At 46.1% G+C, this 24,502-nt stretch overlaps 1 protein-coding gene across 4 annotated transcripts in view; it reads left to right on the top strand.

Moving 5' to 3' along the window:
* ssbp1 (single-stranded DNA binding protein 1) overlaps positions 1–24,502 on the top strand; it is a 71,349-nt gene that overhangs the window by 38,331 nt on the left and 8,516 nt on the right. For 2 of the 4 annotated variants that reach the window (XM_078203007.1, XM_078203005.1), the window contains one exon: positions 17,887–17,975. In XM_078203007.1, the coding sequence (XP_078059133.1) occupies positions 17,887–17,975 (89 nt within the window). Of the gene's footprint in view, positions 1–17,883; positions 17,976–24,502 lie in introns of all 4 variants that reach the window. The other 2 variants (XM_078203004.1, XM_078203006.1) reach the window with 1 other exon arrangement.

Raw genomic sequence — 24,502 nt, forward strand, 5'->3', positions numbered from 1 at the left:
AAAGAGCAGAGGACCAAGCACTGATCCCTGTGGCACTCCGCTAGCAACCTGCCTTCAGTCCGAAAATTTTCCATCCACCACCACCCTCTGTCTTCGATCAGACTGCCAGTTACCTATCCAATGGCCAACTTTCCCCCTATCCCACACCTCCTTACTTTCATCATAAGCCGACCATGGGGGATCTAGATAAGTCTTAAATGATCCTAGCCTCAGCCACCTTGCTTGGTAGTGCATTCCAGGCCCCCAACCACCCTCTGTGTAAAATACGTCCCCCGCATATACGTAATGAACCTTGTCCCCGCTTACCTTGAACTTGTGACCCCTTGTGTTTGTCATTTCTGACCTGGGTCAGACTGGGTCAGTACGTGGGATGAGAGCACGGAGGGTGCTCTGAAGGTCCGGATCAAAGGTATTGATCAGTCTGTTGAGTTGACGGGTGTGTTCTTTGGTTGGATCTGTGGTTCGTGTTTGTAGTCTGTAGTGCCAATTCTGGGCGCCATACTTGAGGAAAAATGTGAAGACATTGGAAACAGTACAGAGGAGATTCCAGGAATAAACTGTAGCTGTGATTGGAGAGCTTAGGTCTGGAAATAAGAGGCTGAGGGGAGACTTGATAGAGCTATCCTGAAGGGTGTGGACAGGGTAAATGGTGAGAAACTGTTCCCTTCACTGGGAACAGTTTCACTGGAAAGACGGAGACTGAAGGGAGACCTGATAGGGGTCTACAAAATTATGAGAGGCATAGACAAGGTGGATAGTCGGAAGCTTTTTCCAAGGGTGGAAGTGTCAATTACAAGGGGGCACAGGTTCAAAGTGAAAGGGGGGAAGTTTAAGGGAGATATGTGGAAGAAATGTTTTACACAGAGGGTGGTGGGTGCCTGGAACGCAGTGCAAGAGGAGTTGGTGGAAGCAGACACATTAGCACCATTTAAGAGGCATCTGAATGAGTACATGAATAGAGGGATATGGACCGAGTAAGGGCAGGTTTTTTTAGTTTAGTTATAGCATCTTGATCGGCATGGGCTTGGAGGGCCAAAGGGCTTGTTCCTGTGCTGTACTTTTCTTTGTTCTCTCAAGAGCATCAAGAACCAGAGGACACAGATTCAAAATAATAAAAAAGGAGTAGAAGTGATGTGAGAAAAAACTATTTCACCCAGAGGATGGTTTGAGTCTGGAATGAACTTCCTAAGAGGATAGTGGAGGCAGATTCAATCTAGGTATTCAAAAGGGAATTGGATTGCTATCTGAAAAGAAAGAATGTACAAGATTACGGGGATAAGGCAGGAGAGTGGGGACTTTCAATGAGCCGGTGCATACTCGATGGGCTGAATGGCCTCCTGCTGCTCTGTGAAGATTCTGTGATTCAATACTTCACTTGAGGGTGGATCAGTGTTTTCTGCAAAGTTAACAAAGCTTCCCAAAGGGAACGCTCCCACTTTCCCCAGTATTGGTGCCAGTGCTCCATGAATGTTAACTCATTACTCCCACACCAATCTTTGAGCTACGCATTCAACTTTAATCTTATTTACCCTGTGCCAATTTACTTCTGACTCTGGTAGTAATCCAGAGATTATTGTCTTTGTGGTTCTGCTTTTTAACTTAGCCTCTAGCTACTCATACATGACACGAGGAAGCTCAGGAACAGAGGAATCCTGGGGTGTTCATCCATAGATCCATAGAAGGTGGCAGGACATATTAAAGGGTAGTTAAGTTAACGTACGGAACTCTTGTCTTATCAGTCGTGGCATAGAGTCTAAGAGCAAGGAGATTATGGTGGAGGTGTACAAAACTTAGGTTAGGCCAGAGCTGGAGTATTGTGTGCAGGTCTGGTCACCTCACTATAGGAAGGATGTGATTTCACTGGAGGGGGTGCAAAGGAGTTTCACCAGGATGCTGCCTGGGATATGGAGCATTTGATCTATGAAGAGAGGCCGGATAGGCTCAGGTTGTTTATCATTAGAGCAGAGAAGGCTGAGGGGTACCTGATTGAGGTATATAAGATTTTGAGGGGTCGGATCAGAAGCAGCTGTTCCCCTTCGTTGAAGGGTCAGTAACAAGGGGGCATAATTTTAAAGTGAGGGGAAGGAGGTTTAAAGGGGATTCAAGGAAACAGTTTTTTAATAAGATCTAAGAGCAGGAGTAGACCATCTGGCCCCTCGAGCCTGCTCCGCCATTCAATAAGATCATGGCTGATCTTTTCGTGGACTTACCTGCCTGCTTACCATAACCCTTAATTCCTTTACTGTTCAAAATTTATCTATCTTTGCCTTAAAAACATTCAATGAGGTAGCCTCAACTGCTTCACTGGACAGGGAATTCCACAGATTCACAGCCCTTTGTGTGAAGAAGTTCCTCCTCAACTCAGTCCTAAATCTGCTCCCCCTTATTTTGAGGCCATGCCCCCTAGTTCTAGTTTCACCTGCCAGTGGAAACAGCTTCTATCTTATCTATTCCCTTCATAATCTTATATGTTTCTATAAGATCTCCCCTCATTCATCTGAATTCCAATGAGTATAGCCCCAGTCTACTCAGTCTCTCCTCATAAGCCAACCCTCTCAACTCCGGAATCAACCTAGTGAATCTCCTCTGCACCCCCTCCAGTGCCAGTATATCCTTTCTCAAGTAAGGAGACCAAAACTGTACACAGTATTCCAGGTGCAGCCTCACCAGCACCTTATACAGCTGCAACATAATCTCGCTGTTGTTAAACTCTATCCCTCTAGCAATGAAGGACAAAATTCCATTTGCCTTCTTAATTACCTGCTGCACCTGCAAACCAACTCCTTGACATTCCTGCACAAGGACACCCAGGTCCCTCTGCACAGCAGCATGCTGCAATTTTTTTACCATTTAAATGATAGTCCATTATGCTGTTATAAATAATAGTCCATTTCGCCCTTCATCCAGAGGGAGTCTGGAATGCTCTGCCTGAGAGGGTAGTAAAGGTGGGAAATATCCCAAACTTAAAAAAGTACATGAATGAGCACTTGAAATTTCATGACATTCAGGGCTATGGGTCAAGTGCTGGAAAGTAGGATGAGTGTAGATTTTGTGTCGTTTTGTTGGTGCAGACTTGATGGGCCAAAGGGCCTTTTCTGTAATGTATGACTCTGATTCTATATGCTCTTAGTAAAACCTCTTTCTTAGTCCTACCTGTGTTGTTGGTATCCATACTTAGTCCTACTTGTGTTGTTGGGCCTGATTGGGATATACCCCAGAATACTGAGCGAGGCAAGGGAGGAAATTGCTGGGGCCTTGAGAGAAATCTTTTTATCCTCAATGGCCACAGGGGAGGTCATGATGTGGAGACGCCGGCGTTGGGGTAAACACAGTAAGAAGTCTAACAACACCAGGTTAAAATCCAACAGGTTTAGTTGGAGTGGCGTTTGCTACCAAATAAACCCGTTGGACTTAAACCTGGTGTTGTTAGACTTCTTACAGGGGAGGTCCCAGAGGATTGGAGAATAGCCAATGTTGTTTCTTTGTTTAAGAAGGGTAGGAAGAATAATCCAGGTAATTACAGGCCAGTGAGCCTTACATCAGTGGTAGGGAAATTATTGGACAGGATTCTTCGAGACAAGATTTATTCCCACTTGGAAATAAGTAGACGTATTAGAGAGAGGCAACATAGTTTTGTGAAGGGGAGGTCGTGTCTCATGAACTTGATCGAGTTTTTCGAGGAACTGACGAAGATGATTGATGAGGGTAGGGCAGTGGATGTTGTCTACATGGACTTCAGTAAGGCCTTTGACAAGCTCCCTCATGGCAGACTGGTGCAGAAGGTGAAGTCGCATGGGATCAGAAGTGAGCTGGCAAGATGGATACAAAACTGGCTGGGTCAAAGAAGACAGAGGGTAGCAGTGGAAGGGTGCGTTTCTGAATGTGACAAGTGGCGTTCCTCAGGGATCAGTGCTGGGACCTTTGCTGTTTGTAATATATATATAAACGATTTGGAGGAAAATGTAACTGGTTTGATTAGTAAGTTTGCGGACGACACAAAGGTGGGCGGCACGGTAGCACAGTGGTTAGCACTGCTGCTTCACAGCTCCAGGGTCCCGGGTTCGATTCCCGGCTTGGGTCACTGTCTGTGTGGAGTTTGCACATTCTCCTCGTGTCTGCGTGGGTTTCCTCCGGGTGCTCCGGTTTCCTCCCACAGTCCAAAGATGTGCGGGTTAGGTTGATTGGCCAGGTTAAAAATTGCCCCTTAGAGTCCTGGGATGCGTAGGTTAGAGGGATTAGCGGGTAAATATGTGGGGATAGGGCCTGGGTGGGATTGTGGTCGGTGCAGACTTGATGGGCCGAATGGCCTCCTTCTGCACTGTAGGGTTTCTATGATTCTATGGTGGATTTGCCGATGGCGATGAGGACCATCAGAGGATACAGGAGGATATAGATCAGCTGGAGACTTGGGTGGAGAGATGGCAGATGGAGTTTAATCCGGACAAATGTGAGGTAACGCATTTTGGAAGATCTAATACAGATAGGAAATATACAGTAAATGGCAGAACCCTTAGGCGTATTGAGAGGCAAAGGGATCTGGGTGTACAGGTACATAGGTCACTGAAAGTGGCAATGCAGGTGGAGAAGGTAGTCAAGAAGGCATACGGCATGCTTGCCTTCATCGGCCAGGGTATTGAGTTTAAAAATTGGCAAGTCATGTTGCAGCTTAAAAGAACCTTAGTTAGGCCGCACTTGGAATATAGTGTTCAATTCTGGTCGCCACACTACCAGAAGGATGTGGAGGCTTTGGAGAGGGTACAGAAAAGATTTACCAGGATGTTGCCTGGTATGGAGGGCATTAGCTATGAGGAGAGGTTGGAGAAACTTGGTTTGTTCTCACTGGAGCAACGGAGGTTATGGGGAGACCTGATAGAAATCTACAAGATTATGAGAGGCATGGACAGAGTGGATAGTCAGAAGCTTTTTCCCAGGGTGGAAGAGTCAATTACTAGGGGCCACAGGTTTAAGGTGCGAGGGGCAAGGTTTAAAGGAGATGTGGAAGTGGATAGAGTAGTGACTTTTAAGGGGCATCTTGACAAGTACATGAATAGGATGGGAATAGAACCATAGAACCATGGAAAATTACAGCTCAGAAGCAGGCCTTTTGGCCCTTCTTGTCTGTGCCGAACCATTTTTTTGCCTAGTCCCACTGACCTGCACTTGGACCATATCCCTCCACACCCCTCTCATCCATGAACCCGTCCAAGTTTTTCTTAAATGTTAAACGCATTTACCACTTTATCCGGCAGCTCATTCCACACTCCCACCACTCTCTGCGTGAAGAAGCCCCCCCTAATATTCCCTTTAAACTTTTCTCCTTTCACCCTTAACCCATGCCCTCTCCCCTAGCCTCAGCGGAAAAAGCCTGCTTGCATTCACTCTATCTATACCCATCAAAATCTTATACACCTCTATCAAATCTCCCCTCAATCTTCTACGCTGCAGGGAATAAAGTCCCAACCAGTTCAATCTCTCTCTGTAACTCAGCTTCTCAAGTCCCGGCAACATCCTTGTGAACCTTCCCTGCACTCTTTCAACCTTATTTACATCCTTCCTGGAACTAGGTGACCAAAACTGTACACAATACTCCAAACTCGGCCTCACCAATGCCTTATATAACCTTACCATAACACTCCAACTTTTATACTCGATACTCCGATTTATAAAGGCCAATGTACCAAAGGCACTCTTTACGACCCTATCCACCTGTGACGTCACTTTTAGGGAATTCTGTACCTGTGTTCCCAGATCCCTCTGTTCAACTGCACTCTTCAGAGTCCTACCATTTACCCTGTACGTTCTACTTTGGTTTGTCCTTCCAAAGTGCAATATCTCACACTTGTCTGCGTTAAATTCCATTTGCCATTTTTCAGCCCATTTTTCTAGTTGGTCCAAATCCCTCTGCAAGCTTTGAAAACCTTCCTCACTGTCCACTACACCTCCAATCTTTGTATCATCAGCAAACTTGCTGATCCAATTGACCACATTATCATCCAGATCATTGATATAGTTGACAAACAACAATGGACCCAACACCGATCCCTGCGGCACACCACTAGTCACAGGCCTCCACTCAGAGAAGCAATCCTCCACAACCACTCTCTGGCTTCTTCCATTGAGCCAGTGTCTAATCCAATTTACTACCTCCCCATGTATACCTAGCGACTGAACCTTCCTAACTTACCTCCCATGAGGGACCTTGTCAAAGGCCTTGCTGAAATCCAGGTAGACAACATCCACCGCCTTCCCTTTATCCACTTTCCTGGTAACCTCCTCGAAAAACTCTAATAGATTGGTCAAACATGACCTACCACGCACAAAGCCATGTTGACTCTCCCTAATAAGTCCCTGTCTATCCAAATATTTGTAGATCCTATCCCTTATCACACCTTCCAATAACTTGCCCACCACCGACGTCAAACTTACTGGCCTATAATTTCCCGGATTTCTTTTGGAACCTTTTTTAAACAACGGAACAACATGAGCCACCCTCCAATAGAGGGATATGGTCCCCAGAAGGATAGGGTGTTTTAGTTAAGTCGGGCAGCGTGGTCGGTGCAGGCTTGGAGGGCCGAAGGGCCTGTTCCTGTGCTGTAATTTTCTTAGTTTCTTTGTTCTTGTACCCACCACGGCAATTTTATCCTTTCCCAGCCAACCCCAGTTCCTCTCCAGCTCTGATGAGACGTTCTTAAGCAGTGATGAGACCTGATAGAGTGGCAGTGAGTTTCAGAGTGGAGTTATGATGATTTTAGAACAAAGAACAAAGAGGCGGCATGGTAGCACAGTGGTTAGCACTGCTGCCTCACAGCGCCAGGGACCGAGGTTCGATTCCCGGCTTGGGTCACTGTCTGTGTGGCGTTTGCACGTTCTCCTCATGTCTGCGTGGGTTTCCTCCCATACTCCAAAGATTTGCGGGTTAGGTTGATTGGCCATGTTAAATTGTCCCTTAGCATCAGGGGACTAGGAGAGTAAAATATGTGGGGTTACGGGGATAGGATCTGGGTGGGATTGTTGTCGGTGCAAGCTCAATGGGCCAAATGGCCTCCTTCTGCACTGTTGATTCTACGAAAAGTACAACACAGGAACAGGCCCTCCAAGCCTGTGCCGATCATGATGCCCTAACTAAAATACAAAAAAAACCTTCTGCCATTACTTGGCCCTTATCCCTCTATTCCTTCCCTATTCATGTACCCACCCAGATGCCTCTTAAATGGTGCGAATGTGCCTGCTTACACCACCTCTTCTGGCAGCGTGTTCCGGGCATCGACCACTGGCTGTGTGAATAATCTCGCCCGCACATCTCCCTTAAACTTTCCCCCTCTTACCTTGAACCTGTGCCGCCTTGTAATTGACATTTCCACCCTGGGGAAAAAGCCTCTGACTATCCACCCTGTCTATGCCTCATAACTTTGTGGACCTCTATCAGGTCTCCCTTCAGCCTATGTCTTTCCAGTTTAAACAATCCTAGTTTATTCAACCTCTCCTCGTAGTCAACATGCTCAAGACCAAGCAACATCCTGGTGAATCTTCTTTGCATTCTCTCCAAAGCTTCCACGCCCTTTTGGTGGTGTGGCAATCAGAACTGCACGCAAAGCTCCAAATGTGGCCTAACCAAAGTTTTATATAGCTGCAACATGATTTCCCAACTCTTGTACTCAATACCCTGGCCAATGAAGGCAAGCATGCCATATGCCTTCTTAATCACCTCGGCAACCTGTGTTATCACTTTTAGGGCCCTGTGGATCTGCACGCCCAGATCCCTCAGTATGTTAATGTTCCTAAGCGTTATGCCGTTTACAGTATAATTCACACCTAAATTTGATCCTCCAAAATGCATCAGCTCGCATTTCTCCAGATTAAACTCGGTAAGTCTCCAATGTATCTCCTGTTGTATCCTCTGACAGTCCCCGGCACTATAAGCAACCCCGCCAATCTTCGTGTCATCCCCAAAATTACTGATCAGAGCACCCACATTTTCCTCCAGATCATTTATATTTTCCTCCATATCATTAAAAGAACAAAGAAAATTACAGCACATCAACAGGCCCTTTGGCCCTCCCAGTCAGCACCGACCATGCTGCCCTACTGAACTAAAACATCTATTTCCTTCCTGTTCATGTATTTGTCAAGACGCCCCTTAAAAGTCACTATCGTATCTGCTTCCACCATCTCCCTCAGCAGCGAGTTCCAGGCACCAACCACCTTCTGTGTAAAAACTTGCCTCGTACATCTCCTTTAAACCTTGCCCCTTGCACCTCAAACCTATGCCCCCTAGTAATTGACTCTTCCACGCTGGAAAAAAGCTTCTGACTATCTATTCTATCCATGCTCCTCATAATCTTGTAGACTTCTATCAGGTCGCCCTCAACCTCGGTCATTCCAATGAGAACAAACCAAGTTTCTCCAACCTCTCCTCCTAGCTAATGCCCTCCATACCAGGCAATATCCTGCTAAATCTTTTCTGTACCCTCTCCAAAGCCTCCACATCCTTCTGGTAGTGTGGCGACCAGAATTTAACACTATATTCTAAGTGCGGCCTAACTAAGGTTCTCTAAAGCTGCAACATGACTTGCCAATTTTTAAACTCAATGACCCAGCCAATGAAGGCAAGCATGTCGTATGTCTTCTTGACTACCTTCTCCGCCTGCGTTGCCACTTTCGGTGACCTGTGTACCTGTACACCCAGATCCCTCTGCCTATCAATACTCTTAAGGGTTCTGCCATTTACTGTATATTTCCTATCTGTATTAGACCTTCCAAAATGCATTAGCTTACGTTTTGTCCGGATTAAACTCCATCTGCCATCTCTCTGCCCAAGTCTCATAGAACATAGAACAGTACAGCACAGAACAGGCCCTTCGGCCCACGATGTTGTGCCGAGCTTTATCCGAAACCAAGATCAAGCTATCCCACTCCCTATCATCCTGGTGTGCTCCATGTGCCTATCCAATAACTGCTTAAATGTTCCTAAAGTGTCTGACTCCACTATCACTGCAGGCAGTCCATTCCACACCCCAACCACTCTCTGCGTAAAGAACCTACCTCTGATATCCTTCCTGTATCTCCCACCACGAACCCTATAGTTATGCCCCCTTGTAATAGCTCCATCCACCCGAGGAAATAGTCTTTGAACGTTCACTCTATCTATCCCCTTCATCATTTTATAAACCTCTATTAATTCTCCCTTCAGCCTCCTCCGCTCCAGAGAGAACAGCCCCAGCTCCCTCAACCTTTCCTCATAAGACCTACCCTCCAAACCAGGCAGCATCCTGGTAAATCTCCTCTGCACTCTTTACAGCGCTTCCACATCCTTCCTATAGTGAGGTGACCAGAACTGCACACAATATTCCAAATGTGGTCTCACCAAGGTCCTGTACAGTTGCAGCATAACCCCACGGCTCTTAAACTCCAACCCCCTGTTAATAAAAGCTAACACACTATCGGCCTTCTTCACAGCTCTATCCACTTGAGTGGCAACCTTTAGAGATCTGTGGATATGAACCCCAAGATCTCTCTGTTCCTCCACAGTCTTCAGAACCCTACCTTTGACCCTGTAATCCACATTTAAATTAGTCCTACCAAAATGAATCACCTCACATTTATCAGGGTTAAACTCCATTTGCCATTTTTCAGCCCAGCTTTGCATCCTATCTATGTCTCTTTGCAGCCTACAACAGCCCTCCACCTCATCCACTACTCCACCAATCTTGGTGTCATCAGCAAATTTACTGATCCACCCTTCAGCCCCCTCCTCTAAGTCATTAATAAAAATCACAAAGAGCAGAGGACCAAGCACGGATCCCTGCGGCACTCCGCTAGCAACCTGCCTCCAATCCGAAAATTTTCCATCGACCACCACCCTCTGTCTTCGATCAGACAGCCAGTTACCTATCCAATCGGCCAACTTTCCCTCTATCCCACACCACCTCAGTTTCATCATAAGCCGACCATGGGGGACCTTATCAAACGCCTTACTAAAATCCATGTATATGACATCAACTGCCCTACCTTCATCAACACACTTAGATACCTCCTCAAATAATTCTATCAAATTTGTGAGGCACGACTTGCCCTTCACGAATCCGTGCTGACTATCCCGGATTAATCCGCATCTTTCTAAATGGTCATAAATCCCATCTCTAAGGACCTTTTCCATCAATTTACCAACCACCGAAGTAAGACTAACCGGTCTATAATTACCAGGGTCATTTCTATTCCCTTTCTTAAACAGAGGAACAACATTCACCATTCTCCAGTCCTCTGGCACCATCCCCGTGGACAGTGAGGACCCAAAGATCAAAGCCAAAGGCTCTGCAATCTCATCCCTTGCGTCCCAAAGAATCCTAGGATACATTTCATCAGGCCCAGGGGACTTATCGACCTTCAGTTTATTCAAAACTGCCAGGACATCCTCCCTCCAAACATCTATTTCCTCCAGCCTATTAGCCTGTAACACCTTCTCTTCCTCAAAAACATGGCCCCTCTCCTTGGTGAACACTGAAGAAAAGTATTCATTCATCACCTCGCCTATCTCTACTGACTCCATACACAAGGTCCCACTACTGTCCTTGACCGGCCCTAACCTCACCCTGGTCATTCTTTTATTCCTCTCATAAGAGTAAAAAGCCTTGGGGTTTTCCTTGATCCGACCCGCCAAGGACTTCTCGTGTCCCCTCCTAGCTCTCCTAAGCCCCTTTTTCAGCTCATTCCTTGCTAACTTGTAACCCTCAATCGAGCCATCTGAACCTTGTTTCCTCATCCCTACATAAGCCTCCCTCTTCCTTTTCACAAGACATTCCACCTCTTTCGTGAACCATGGTTCCCTCACTCGGCCATTTCCTCCCTGCATGACAGGGACATACCTATCAAGGACATCCAGTATTTGTTCCTTGAAAAAGTTCCACTTTTCATTAGTTCCTTCCTCTGACAGTTTCTGTTCCCAACTTATAGAACATATAGAACATAGAAAGCCACAGCACAAACAGGCCCTTCGGCCCACAAGTTGCGCCGATCACATCCCCACCTCTAGGCCTATCTATAGCCCTCAATCCCATTAAATCCCATGTACTCATCCAGAAGTCTCTTAAAAGACCCCAACGAGTTTGCCTCCACCACCACCGACGTCAGCCGATTCCACTCACCCACCACCCTCTGAGTGAAAAACTTACCCCTGACATCTCCTCTGTACCTACCCCCCAGCACCTTAAACCTGTGTCCTCTCGTAGCAACCATTTCAGCCCTTGGAAATAGCCTCTGAGAGTCTACCCTATCCAGACCTCTCAACATCTTGTAAACCTCTATCAGGTCACCTCTCATCCTTCGTCTCTCCAGGGAGAAGAGACCAAGCTCCCTCAACCTATCCTCATAAGGCATGCCCCCCAATCCAGGCAACATCCTTGTAAATCTCCTCTGCACCCTTTCAATGGCTTCAACATCTTTCCTGTAATGAGGTGACCAGAACTGCGCGCAGTACTCCAAGTGGGGTCTAACCAGGGTCCTATAAAGCTGCAGCATTATCTCCCGACTCCTAAACTCAATCCCTCGATTAATGAAGGCCAGTACGCCGTACGCCTTCTTGACCGCATCCTCCACCTGCGAGGCCGATTTAAGAGTCCTATGGACCCGGACCCCAAGGTCCTTCTGATCCTCTACACTGCTAAGAATGGTACCCTTCATATTATACTGCTGCTTCATCCCATTGGATCTGCCAAAATGGATCACCACACACTTATCCGGGTTGAAGTCCATCTGCCACTTCTCCGCCCAGTCTTGCATTCTATCTATGTCTCGCTGCAACTTCTGACATCCCTCCAAACTATCCACAACACCACCTACCTTGGTGTCGTCAGCAAACTTACCAACCCATCCCTCCACTTCCTCATCCAGGTCATTTATGAAAATGACAAACAGCAAGGGTCCCAGAACAGATCCCTGGGGCACTCCACTGGTCACTGACCTCCATGCAGAGAAAGACCCCTCCACAGCCACTCTCTGCCTTCTGCAGGCAAGCCAGTTCTGGATCCACAAGGCAACAGCCCCTTGGATCCCATGCCCTCTCACTTTCTCAAGAAGTCTTGCATGGGGGACCTTATCGAACGCCTTGCTGAAGTCCATATAGACCACATCCACCGCTCTTCTGTAACACCTTCTCTTCCTCAAAAACATGGCCCCCCTAATTCTTGCCTAATCGCATCATAATTACCTCTCCCCCAATTGTAAACCTTGCCCTGCCGTACGGCCCGATCCCTCTCCATTGCCATAACAAAAGACACCGAATTGTGGTCACTATCTCCAAAGTGCTCTCCCACAACCAAATCTAACACTTGGCCCGGTTCATTTCCCAGTACCAAATCCAATGTGGCCTCACCTCTTGTCGGCCTATCCCCATATTGTGTCAGGAAACTCTCCTGCACACACTGCACAAAAACTGCCCCATCCGAACTATTTGACCTACAAAGGCTCCAATCAATACTTGGAAAGTTAAAGTCCCCCATGAGAACTACCCTGTGACCCCCACACATATCCATAATCTGCTTAGCAATTTCTTCCTCCACATGTCTATTACTATTTGGGGGCCTATAGTAAACTCCTAACAACGTGACCGCTCCTTTCCTATTTCTAACCTCAGCCCATATTACCTCAGTGTGCAGATCCCCCTCGAAGTGCCTTTCCGCAGCCGTTAAACTATCCTTGATTAACAATGCCACTCCTCCACCTCTTTTACCAGCTTCCCTACACTTACTGAAACATCTATACCCCGGAACGTCCAACAACCATTCCTGTCCTTGTTCTACCCACGCCTCCGTAATGGCCAAAACATCGTAGTCCCAAGTACCAATCCACGCCCCAAGTTCATCTACCTTGTTCCGGATGCTCCTTGCATTGAAGTAGACACACTTCAACCCACCTTCCTGTCTACCGGTACCCACCCTTGACCCTGATACCTTCCCCAATACCTCACCACCCTCACTGACTTCTGGACTACAACTCCTTTTCCCACTCCCCAGACAAATTAGTTTAAACCCCCCTGAAGAGCCGTAACAAATTTCCCTCCGAGGATATTGGTGCCCCTCTGGTTCAGGTGCACCCCGTCCTGTTTGTACAGGTCCCACCTTCCCCAGAATGTGTTCCAATTATCCACGTATCTGAAACCCTCCCTCCTACACCATCCCTGCAACCACATGTTTAACTGCACTCTCTCCCTGTTCCTCAACTCGCTATCACGTGGCACCGGCAACATACCAGAGATGACCACATGTTTCGTCTTGGCTCTCAGCTTCTAGCCCAGCTCCAGAAATTCCTGCTTTAAATCCTCGTCCCTTCTCTTACCTATGTCATTGGTACCAATGTGTACCACAACTTGTGACTGTTTCCCCTCCCCCTTCAGAATCCGGAAAACACGGTCTGAGACGTCACGGACCTTGGCATCCGGTAGGCAACATACCATCCGTGAGTCTCTTTTGTTGCCACAGAACCTCCTATCTATCCCTCTAACTAACGAGTCCCCAATAACTATTGCCCTCCCGCTCTGCCCCTTACCCTCCCGAGCCACAGAGACGGACACAGTGCTGGAGATCCTCTCACTGCGGCTCACCACTGGTATGTCATCCCCCTCAACCGTATTCAAAGCGGAATACTTGTTGCTAAGGGGAACGACCACCGGGGATCCCTGCACGGACTGCTTCCTCCCAGCCCCTCTCACCGTCACCCATCTGTTTTCATTCCTCGGAGTAACTGTATCCCTAAAGCTTTTGTCTATGGCCACCTCTGCGTCCCTCATGATCATCCAACTCCAGCTCCAGTTCCCTAACACGGTTTTGGAGGAGCTGCAGATGGGTGCACTTCCCACAGGTGTAATCAGCAGGGACACTGTCGTCGTCCCTCACCTCAAACATAGTGCAAGAGGAACATAGCACTGCCTGCACACCCATCCCCTCTAGATACCTTGCCAGTACCAGGTAGAAAGTGCAGAAATGAATTTAAACTCACCTCTGCTCGCCCTTACTGCCTAAGCCCTGTGAGCCAAAGCCTTATAGCTCACACTCTGCTTCTCACTCACTCCCCTGCCCGCTCCCGACGTTGCCCGCTGTATACTGCAGCCTACCTTTTATACTTCGCGCGCTTAAAAAACCCTTCCCAGACTCCTTAGCAGCCCACTTCCAGTTTTCACTTTAAACTTAAAATTCTACTGCAAAAGTAAAGGCCAAAAAAAACACACACTAGCTGACTAATTAAATAAACAATTCAATTAATCTCTCACCAGCACTGCTGCCTCCAATCACTCCCTCTCAGCTTGCTCCAGTGGAACAATGAGGGGGAACCTCCCAGGTAACTGACTTTTAAAGTTAAAATAAAAACCCTTCCCAGACTCCTTAGCAGCCCACTTCCAGTTTTCACTTTAAACTTAAAATTCTACTGCAAAAGTAAAGGCCAAAAAAAAACACACACTAGCTGACTAATTAAATAAACAATTCAATTAATCTCTCACCAGCACTGCTGCCTCCAATCACTCCCTCTCCGCTTGCTCCAGTGGACCATGATCCAACCGATCTATATCCTGCTATATCATCTGACGGTCCTCATTGCTATTCGTAATTTCACCAACCTTCGTCTCGTCCGCAAACTTACTAATCAAACTAGTTACACTTTCCTCCAAATCATTTATATATATATATATATATATATAAAACAGCAAAGGTCCCAGCCACTTGTCACAGCCTTCCATTCAGAAATGCACCCTTCCACTGCTACCCTCTGTCTTCTTTGACTTCTTCGGGTAAGCGTTCTCCAAGGCGGCCTTCACGACACACGACAGCGCAGAGTCGCTGAGCAGAAACTGATAGCCAAGTTCCGCACACATGAGGACAGCCTAAACCGGGATGTTGGGTTTATGTCACACTATCAGTAACCCCCACAGCTTGCCTCCTGGACTTGCAGAATCTCACTGGCTGTCCTGTCTGGAGACAATGCACATCTCTTTAACCTGTGCTTAATGCTCCCTCCACTCACATTGTCTGTATCTTTAAGACCTAGTTGGCTTTAGAGATTCGCATTCTAATCAGTGTTCTGTAACTTGATTTTGTGTCTCTGTGCCCTGTCTGAGAGCAGATACCCACTCCATCTGACAAAGGAACAGCGCTCCGAAAGCTAATGGCTTTTGCTACCAAATGAACCTGTTGGACTTTAACCTGGCGTTGTTAAAACTCTTACTGTGTTCTTTGACTGAGCCAGTTCTGTATCCATCTTGCCAGCTCACCTCTGATCCTGTGCGACTTCTGATCCTTCTGAACCAGTCTGCCATGAGGGACTTTATCAAAGACAACATCCACTGCCTTACCCTCATCAATCATCTTCGTCACTTCCTCGATTAACTCGATCAAGTTAGTGAGACACGGCCTCCTCTTCACAAAACCATGTTGCCTCTCGCTAATACATGCACTTATTTTGAAGATGGAGTAAATCCTGTCTCTAAGAATCCTCTCCAATAATTTCCTTACCATGACGTAAGGCCTGTAATTACCTGGATTATCCTTGCTCCCCTTCTTAAACAAAGAAACAACATTGGCTATTCTCCAATCCTCTGGGACCTACCCTGTATGTGGAGATGCCGGCGTTGGACTGGGGTAAACACAGTAAGAAGTTTAACAACACCAGGTTAAAGTCCAACAGGTTTATTTGGTAGCAAAAGCCACACAAGCTTTCGGAGCTCTTAGCCCCTTCTTCAGGTGAGTGGGAATTCTGTTCACAAACAGAGCTTATAAAGACACAGACTCAATTTACATGAATAATGGTTGGAATGCGAATACTTACAACTAATCAAGTCTTTAAGAAACAAAACAATGTGAGTGGAGAGAGCACCAAGACAGGCTAAAAAGATGTGTATTGTCTCCAGACAAGACAGCCAGTGAAACTCTGCAGGTCCACGCAACTGTGGGAGTTACAAATAGTGTGACATGAACCCAATATCCCGGTTGAGGCTGTCCTCGTGTGTGCGGAACTTGGCTATCAGTTTCTGCTCAGCGACTCTGCGCTGTCGTGTGTCGCGAAGGCCGCCTTGGAGAACGCTTACCCGAATATCAGAGGCCGAATGCCCGTGACCGCTGAAGTGCTCCCCAACAGGAAGAGAACAGTCTTGCCTGGTGATTGTCGAGCGGTGTTCATTCATCCGTTGTCGCAGCGTCTGCATAGTTTCCCCAATGTACCATGCCTCGGGACATCCTTTCTTGCAGCGTATCAGGTAGACAACGTTGGCCGAGTTGCAAGAGTATGTACCGTGTACCTGGTGGATGGTGTTCTCACGTGAGATGATGGCATCTGTGTCGATGATCCGGCACGTCTTGCAGAGGTTGCTGTGGCAGGGTTGTGTGGTGTCATGGTCACTGTTCTCCTGAAGGCTGGGTTTCCTGCAGAGTTTCACTGGCTGTCTTGTCTGGAGACAATACACATCTTTTTAGCCTGTCTTGATGCTCTCTCCACTCACATTGTTTTGTTTCTTAAAGACTTGATTAGTTGTAAGTATTCGCATTCCAACCATTATTCATGTAAATTGAGTCTGTGTCTTTATAAGCTCTGTTTGTGAACAGAATTCCCACTCACCTGAAGAAGGGGCTAAGAGCTCCGAAAGCTTGTGTGGCTTTTGCTACCAAATAAACCTGTTGGACTTTAACCTGGTGTTGTTAAACTTCTTACTGTACCTACCCTGTAACCAGTGAGGAGACAAAGATTTCTCTCAAGACCCCAGCAATTTCCTCCCTTGCCTCTCTCAGTATTCTGGGGTATATCCCATCAGGCCCTGGCGACTTGTCTACCTTAATGTTTCTCAAGAACCCCAATACCACCTCCTTTTTGATCTCAACATGACTCAAACTATCTAACACCCTTCCCCAGACTCATTATCCACCAAGTCCTTCTCTTTGGTAAATACTGACGCAAAGTACTCATTTAATGCCTTGCCCTCCAGCTCCACGCATAGATTCCCTCCCCTGTCCTTGACTGGGCCAACTCCCTCCCTGGCTGCCCTCTTGCTCTTTATGTATAAAAAGCCTTGGGATTTTCCTTAATCCTGCTGGCCAATGACTTTTCGTGACTCCTTTTAGCCACCCTTACTCCTTGCTTAAGTTTCTTTTTACTTACCTTGTATTCCACACTTGCTTCATGTGTTCCCAGCCTCCTAGCCTTGACAAATACTTCCTTTTTCTCTTTGACAATTTTTCTCATTATCCAAGGTTCCCAAAACTTGCCATACTTATCCTTCATCCTTACAGGAATGTGCCGATCTTGAATTCCTATCAACTTATACTTGAACATGCCAGATGTTGATTTGCCCTCAAACATCTGCCCCCAATTGACATTCTTCAGTTCCTGCCTGATATTGTTGTCATTAGCCTTCCCCCAACCTTCACTTGAGGATTACATTTGTCTTTATCCATCAGTACCTTAAAGCTTACTGAATTGTGGTCACTGTTCCTGAACTGCTCCCCTACTGAAACGTCGACCACCTGGCCAGACTCATTCCCCAATACCAGGTCCATTACGGCCCATTCCCTCATTGAACTATCTACATACTGTTTCAAGAAGCCCTCCAGGATGCTGCTTACAAACTGCCCATCCACACCCCTGGCACTAAGTGAGTCCCAGTCAATATAGGGGAAGTTAAAATCTCCCACCACAACAACTCTGTTACTTTTATACATTGTCAAAATCTGCTTACATATCTATTCCTCTATCTCCCTCTGGCTGTTGGGAGGCCTATAGTTAAACCCCCATTTATATGGAGTGACCTCTGTGGATTTTCTCAAGATTTTCCCTAATTTTGGGAAGCATCCCAGAGTGTGTAAAATTTGTGCTGCCTCTTCTGGAATTATTTCTCACTCTTTCACCAAGCAGAGCCAGAATTTACGTGGAGGGAAAGTTAGATTATGGTGAATATGTGGACAAGAGCAACGTTCGAAGACAGGCAACTACCGTGGTGGCAGGTGAGTTCCTCCCAGTTTCCTGACTGAAATCAGTCAAATAAAGTGATTGGGGATTGGGGGAAGGTCAGTTAGTGACCAAGATGAAATCTGCTTAATATTGAGATACCAAATTATAGGATCTTAGAGCAACGTAGGAAATCATTCTTTGAAAGTGCTGTCTCATCATTCTCCTTTCCTGCTTTTCTGCATAGATACATAGCAACTCGGAGCAAGAGTAGGCTATTTGGCCCTTTGAGCCTGTTCCATCATTCAATATGGTCATGTTTGATCCTCTAGCTCATTTTGACATGCCTGCAAATCTTCATCCTGCACATCCAGTTCTCTTTGAACGTTGTTATTGAATCTGCTTCCACCATCATTCTCCGTCCTATCCCCACGTAGGCTTGATGGGCCAAATGGCGACCTTCCATGCTGTACTGACTCTAACATTTGAGGCAGGGAATTCCAAATCATAGCAATTAGCTGAAAATAACTGAATCACAGAATGATTGCACCACAGAAGGAGGCCATTCAGCCTCTCATGTCTGTACTGGCTCTCCAGCAATTTATCCAGCGGCAGTGCCGTACCGTTTCCCAGAAGCCCTGAACATTCTTCCTTTTTACATAATTCCCTCCTCAATGTTTCCATTGAATCTGTCTCCACCACACTCTCAGACAGTGCATTCCAGATCCTAACTGCTCGCTGTGTGAAAAGGTTCTTCCAATGCTTCTTTTCCCAATTATTTTCAATCTGTGTCACACTTCTTAATAATCCTTCCACCAATGGGAATAGTTTCTCCCTCTCTACTCTGTTGGGAACTCTCATGATCTTGAACACCTCTATCAAATCTCCTCTCAACATTCACCTCTCCAAGGAAAACAGTCCCAGCTTCTCCAATCTATCATCATAACTGAATTTCCTGATTACTGGAACAATTCTCATAGCTCAGAATCATAGAATCACTACTGTGCACAAGGAGGCAATTCAGCCCATTGAGTCTGCACAGACCCAGCTTTTTATCTTACCCAGGCCTTAACCCTGTAACCCCACGTACTAACCTCACATATTTACCCCACCAATCGCCCTAACTTACACATCATGGGGCACTAAGGCAATTTAGCATGGCTAGTCCACCTAATCTGCACATCTTTGGAGTATGGGAAGAAACAGGAGCACCCGGAGGAAACCCACGCAGGCATGGGGCAACCATGCAAACTCCACACAGACAGTGACCCAAGGCCAGAATTGAACCCGGGTCCCTGATGCTGTGAGGCAACAGTGCTAACCAATTCTCATGAATCTTTTCTGCACTCTCTCCAAAACCTTCACATCCTGTGGCACCCAGAACTGGCTACAAAACTAATTGTTCTATACAATTTTAACACAACTTACTTGCTTATGAACTCTGTGACTCTATTAGTAAAGCTCAGGCTACTGTCTGCTTTATTAACTGCTCTCTCAAGCTATCCTGCCACCACCAATGACCTTCACATATACACACACACCCAGGTCCCTCTGCTCCTGCATGCTTTTAAGAATTGTATCCTTTATTTTATATCCTCATGTTCTTCCTACCAAGATGAATTACTTCACACTGCTCTTACAATAAATTTCACTGTCTACCCAATCCACCAATCTGTCTATGTCCTTTTGAAGTCATAGTCATAGAGTCTGCAACAAAAACAACTACCACTAAAGTCGCGCTAATCCCATTTTCCAGCACTTGTCCCATATCATTGAATCATAGAATCATACAGTTCAGAAGAGGCCCTTCGGCCCATCGAGTTGCACTGACACAGGTTCAGTTGTATGGAGAATTAAAAAAACAAAGTTAAGGGAGAGAGTAGAAGTGCAGGTTAATGATGAGGACTTTTAACTAGTTAAAGGAGCCGAGGGCTCAGGAGAGGTTCGTAAAGTTTCAAGACCACATAATAGAACAGAGAGGTGGCAGGAATCTAACCTCAGGCAAAGCAAAAAAGGTGACCAGTATGAGGAGGGAGGTGGTCAATGCAGGACTGAGGGTGTTGGACCTAAATGAGTGCAGTATACAGAACAAGGTCAATGAGCTTGTTGCGCACATTGAAATTGGCCGGTACGATGTTGTGGGCATCACAGAGATCAGGGCTAGGATCTAAATATCCAAGGATATGTGTCCTATTGAAATGACAGGCAGATGGGCAAAGGGGGCGGGGTTGCATTGTTAGTAAGGAATGAAGTTAAATCGATAGCAAGAAGCGATATAGGACCAGAAGGCATAGAATCTCTGTGGGTAGAGTTGAGGAATCGCAAAGGTAAAGAGACCCTGATGGGAGTTATGTCCAGGCCCCCTAGCAGTCGTCAGGATGTGGGGCAGAAAATAAATCGGGAGATAGAAAAGGCAAATAAAAAAGTCAATAGTACAATAATCATGGGGGACTTCAATATGCAGGTGGACTGGGAAAATCCGGTCGGTAGTAGATCCCAAGAAAAGGAATTTGTGGAACGTCTAAGAGATGGTTTTTTGGAGCAGCTTGTGACAGAACCTACTAGGGAATAAGCAATTTTGGATTTAGTGATGTGTAATGAGGCAGACTTGATTAGGGAACTTAAGGTGAAGAAACCCTTAGGGAGCAGTGACCACAATATGATAGAATTTACCCTGCAGTTTGAGAGGGAGAAGCTGGAATCAGATGTAACGGCATTACAATTAAATAAAGGTAACTACAAAGACACGAGGGAGGAGCTGGCCAGAGTTGATTGGAAAGGGAGCCTCGCAGGGAAGACAGTGGAAGAGCAATGGCAGGAGTTTTTGGGAGTTATTCGGGAGGCACAACAGAAATTCATCCCAAGGAGGAGGAAACATGCTAAGGGGAGGATGAGGCTGACGAGGGAAGTCAAAGACAGCATAAAAGCAAAAGAAAAAGCATACAAAGTGGTGAGGATTAGTGGGAAGCCAGACGATTGGGAAGTCTTTTAAAGCGAGCAGAGGACAACTAAAAAAGCAATAAGGGGTGGGGTGGGGGGGGGGGGGGGGGGGGGGGGATGAAATATGAGTGTAAGCTAGCTAGTAATATAAAAGAAGATAGGAGGAGTTTTTTTCAATATATAAAAGGTAAGAGAGAGGCAAAAATAGGCATTGGACCACTGGAAAATGAGGCTGGAGAAGTAAGAATAGGAAACAAAAAAATGGCAGAGGAACTGAATAGTTACTTTGCAATCAGTCTTCACGGTGGAAGACACCAGTGGGATGCCAGAGCTCCAGGAGAATCAGGAGACACCGGTGAGTGTTGTGGCCATCACTAAGGAGAAGGTTCTGGGGAAACTGAAAGGTCTGAAGGTGGATAAATCACCTGGACCAAATGGACTACACCCCAGGGTTTGAAAAGAGATAGCTGAGGAAATTGTGGAGGCATTGGTGGTGATCTTTCAGGAATCACTGGAGACAGGAGGGTCCCAGAAAGTAGCAAATGTAACACCCCTGTTTAAGAAGGGAGGGAGGGAGGCAGGAGACGGGGAGTTATATACCGATTAGCCTGACTTCGGTCATTGGCAAGATTTTAGAGTCCATTATTAAAGATGAGATCTGTCAAGGCCCCAGCAATTTCCACCCTTGCCCCCCTCAGTATTCTGGGGTAGATCCCATCAGACCCTGGGGACTTATCTACTTTAATGCTTTTTAAAATGCCCAATACCACCTTTTTGACATCGACATGACCCAGAATATCTACACACCCTACCCTAGGCTCCTGATCCATCAAGTCCCTCTCTTTGGTGAATATTGAGGCAAAGTATTAATTTAGTATCTCGCCCTTTTACTCTGGTTCCATGTATAGATTCCCTCCATTATCCTTGAGCGGACTAACCCTTTCCCTGGCTACCCTCTTGCTCTTTACATATATATAAAATGCCTTCGGATTTTCCTTAATTTCCTTAGGTTTGCCAAGGACTTTTCATGACCCTTTTAGTCCTCCTAACTCCTTCCTTAAGTTCCTTCCTACATTTTTTATATTCTTCAAGGACTTCATCTATCCTAAGCCTTTTAGACCTTACGAATGCTTCCTTTTTCTTTTTGACAAGGCTCATAATATCCCTCATTATCCAGGGTTTCCGATACTTGCCACACTTATCCTTCACTCTCACAGGTACATGCCGGTCCTGAATTCCAATCAACTGACATTTGAAAGACTCCCACACGTCGGATGTTGATTTACCCACAAACAGCCTCCCCATCTGCAATCTCTCCGCCCAAGTCTCCAACTGATCTATATCCTGCTGTATCCTCTGATGGTCCTCATCGCTATCCACAAATCCACCAACCTCTGTGTCGTCCGCAAACTTACTAATCAAACCGGTTACATTTTCCTCCAAATCATTTATATATATTACAAACAGCAAAGGTCCCAGCACTGATCCCTGAGGAACGCCACTTGTCACAGCCCTCCATTCAGAAATGCACCCTTCCACTGCTACCCTCTGTCTTCTTTGACCAAGTAAGAAGTCTCACAACACCAGGTTAAAGTCCAACAGATTTATTTGGTAGCAAATACCATAAGCTTTCGGAGCGCTGCCCCTTCGTCAGATGGAGTGAAAACCTGTTCTATGTTCTATGTAAAGGACTTTGACCAAGCCAGTTTTGTATCCATCTTGCCAGCTCACCTCTGATCCCATGCGACTTCACCTTCTGCACCAGTCTGCACTCTCCAGATCCTGCTTAATATTATTGTAGTTAGTCTCCCCCCAGTTTAACACCTTTGTCCAAAGACCACTCTTGTCCTTATCCACAAGCACCCCAAAACTTATGGAATTATGACCACTGTTCGTGGTAGGGAAATCAGTGGTAGGGAAATTATTGGAGAGGATTCTTCAAGACAGGATTTATTCCCACTTGGAAATAAGTGGACGTATTAGTGAGAGGTAACATGGTTTTGTGAAGGGGAGGTCGTGTCTCACGAACTTGATCGAGTTTTTCGAGGAAGTGACGAAGATGATTGATGAGGGTAGGGCAGTAGATGTTGTCTACATGGACTTCAGTAAGGCCTTGGACAAGGTCCCTCATGGCAGACTGGTAATCCTGAGATTACAACTCTACAGGTCCTCTTTTTTTAACTTACTACCCAATTTCCTGAACTCGCCTTGTCAGTCTTCCTGCCTATGTTGTTAGTACCAATGTGTACCACGACCTCTGGCTGTTCATCCTCCCCTTTCAGAATGTCCTATCCCCATTCAGAGACATCCTTGGCCCTGGCACCAGGGAGGCAACATACCATCCTGGAGTCTCTTTCCCAGCCACAGAAATGCCTGTCTGTGTCCCTGACTATAGAGTCCCCAATAACTATCGCTCTTCTGCGCTTTGACCCTCCTTGCTGAACAACAGAACCAGTCGAATTTTTGAAAAATTATAACGAATTTGTTAGGCGTGATCTCCCTCTGACAAAGGCATGCTGACTATCCCTAATTAACCAATGCTTTTCCAAGTAGTTATTAATTCTCTCCTTCAGAATTTTCTCCAATAGTTTCCCTCACATTGACATGAGACTCAACAGTCTGTAATTCCCTGGTCCATCTCTACCACCCTTCTTAAAAAATGGAACCACATTTGGCCGTCTTCCAGTCCTCTGGCACTTCTTCTGTAGTAGTCATGATGTGGAGATGCCGGCGTTGGACTGGGGTAAACACAGTAAAAAGTCTCACAACATCAGGTTAAAGTCCAACAGGTTTACTTGGTAGCAAAAGCCACTAGCTTTCGGAGCGCCTGCTGCTCCTTCGTCAGTCACCTGACAAAGGAGCAGCGCTCCGAAAGCTAGTGGCTTTTGCTACAAAATAAACCTGTTGGACTTTAATCTGGTGTTGTGGGACTTCTTACTTCTTCTGTAGCCAGAGAGAAATTTAAAATTTGCATCAGCGCCCCTGCAATTTCCTGTCTCGCCTTCCACAGCATACCAGGGTGCAATTTATCTGGGCCCGGGGATTTGTCATCTTTAAGCCTGTCAGAGCCTCAAATACATCTTCAATTCCTGTGTTAAACTGCTCAAGCTCCACACAGTTCCTTTTCCTGAATTCTGTACCAACATTCTTCTTCCCCTGAGGGAAGACAGATGAGAAGTATTTATTTAACACCCTTTTGATGTCCTGCGGCTTCTCACACAGATTGCTCCCTTGGCCTCTCATGGACCCTACTCTTTTCCTGGTTAACCTCTTCCCCTTAATGTATTGATAGAATATCTTAAGATTCTCACTAATCTTATTCACAAGTCCTTTTCATGCCCATTTTTGCTCTTCTAAATGTCGTCTTAAGTTTTCTCCTATACTTTCTATATTCTTCTAGGGCCACAGCTGAATTGCTGCCTTTGGACTCGCTAAAAGCCTCTCTTCTCCCTTATCCATTCCTGAATTGTTCTCGGCATCCAGGTTCCCTGAACTTATTGCTCCCACATTTCCCTCTATAGAGAACATATTGGACCTGTACTCTTCCAATTTCCTTTCTGAATGCCCGCCACTGCTCTGCTGTAGATTTTTCTGCAAGGAGCTCTTCCCTGTCAACTTTGGCCAGATCCTGCCTTATTTTAAT

This window comes from Mustelus asterias, unplaced genomic scaffold (assembly GCF_964213995.1).
Source record: "Mustelus asterias unplaced genomic scaffold, sMusAst1.hap1.1 HAP1_SCAFFOLD_112, whole genome shotgun sequence".
NCBI lineage: Eukaryota > Metazoa > Chordata > Chondrichthyes > Carcharhiniformes > Triakidae > Mustelus > Mustelus asterias.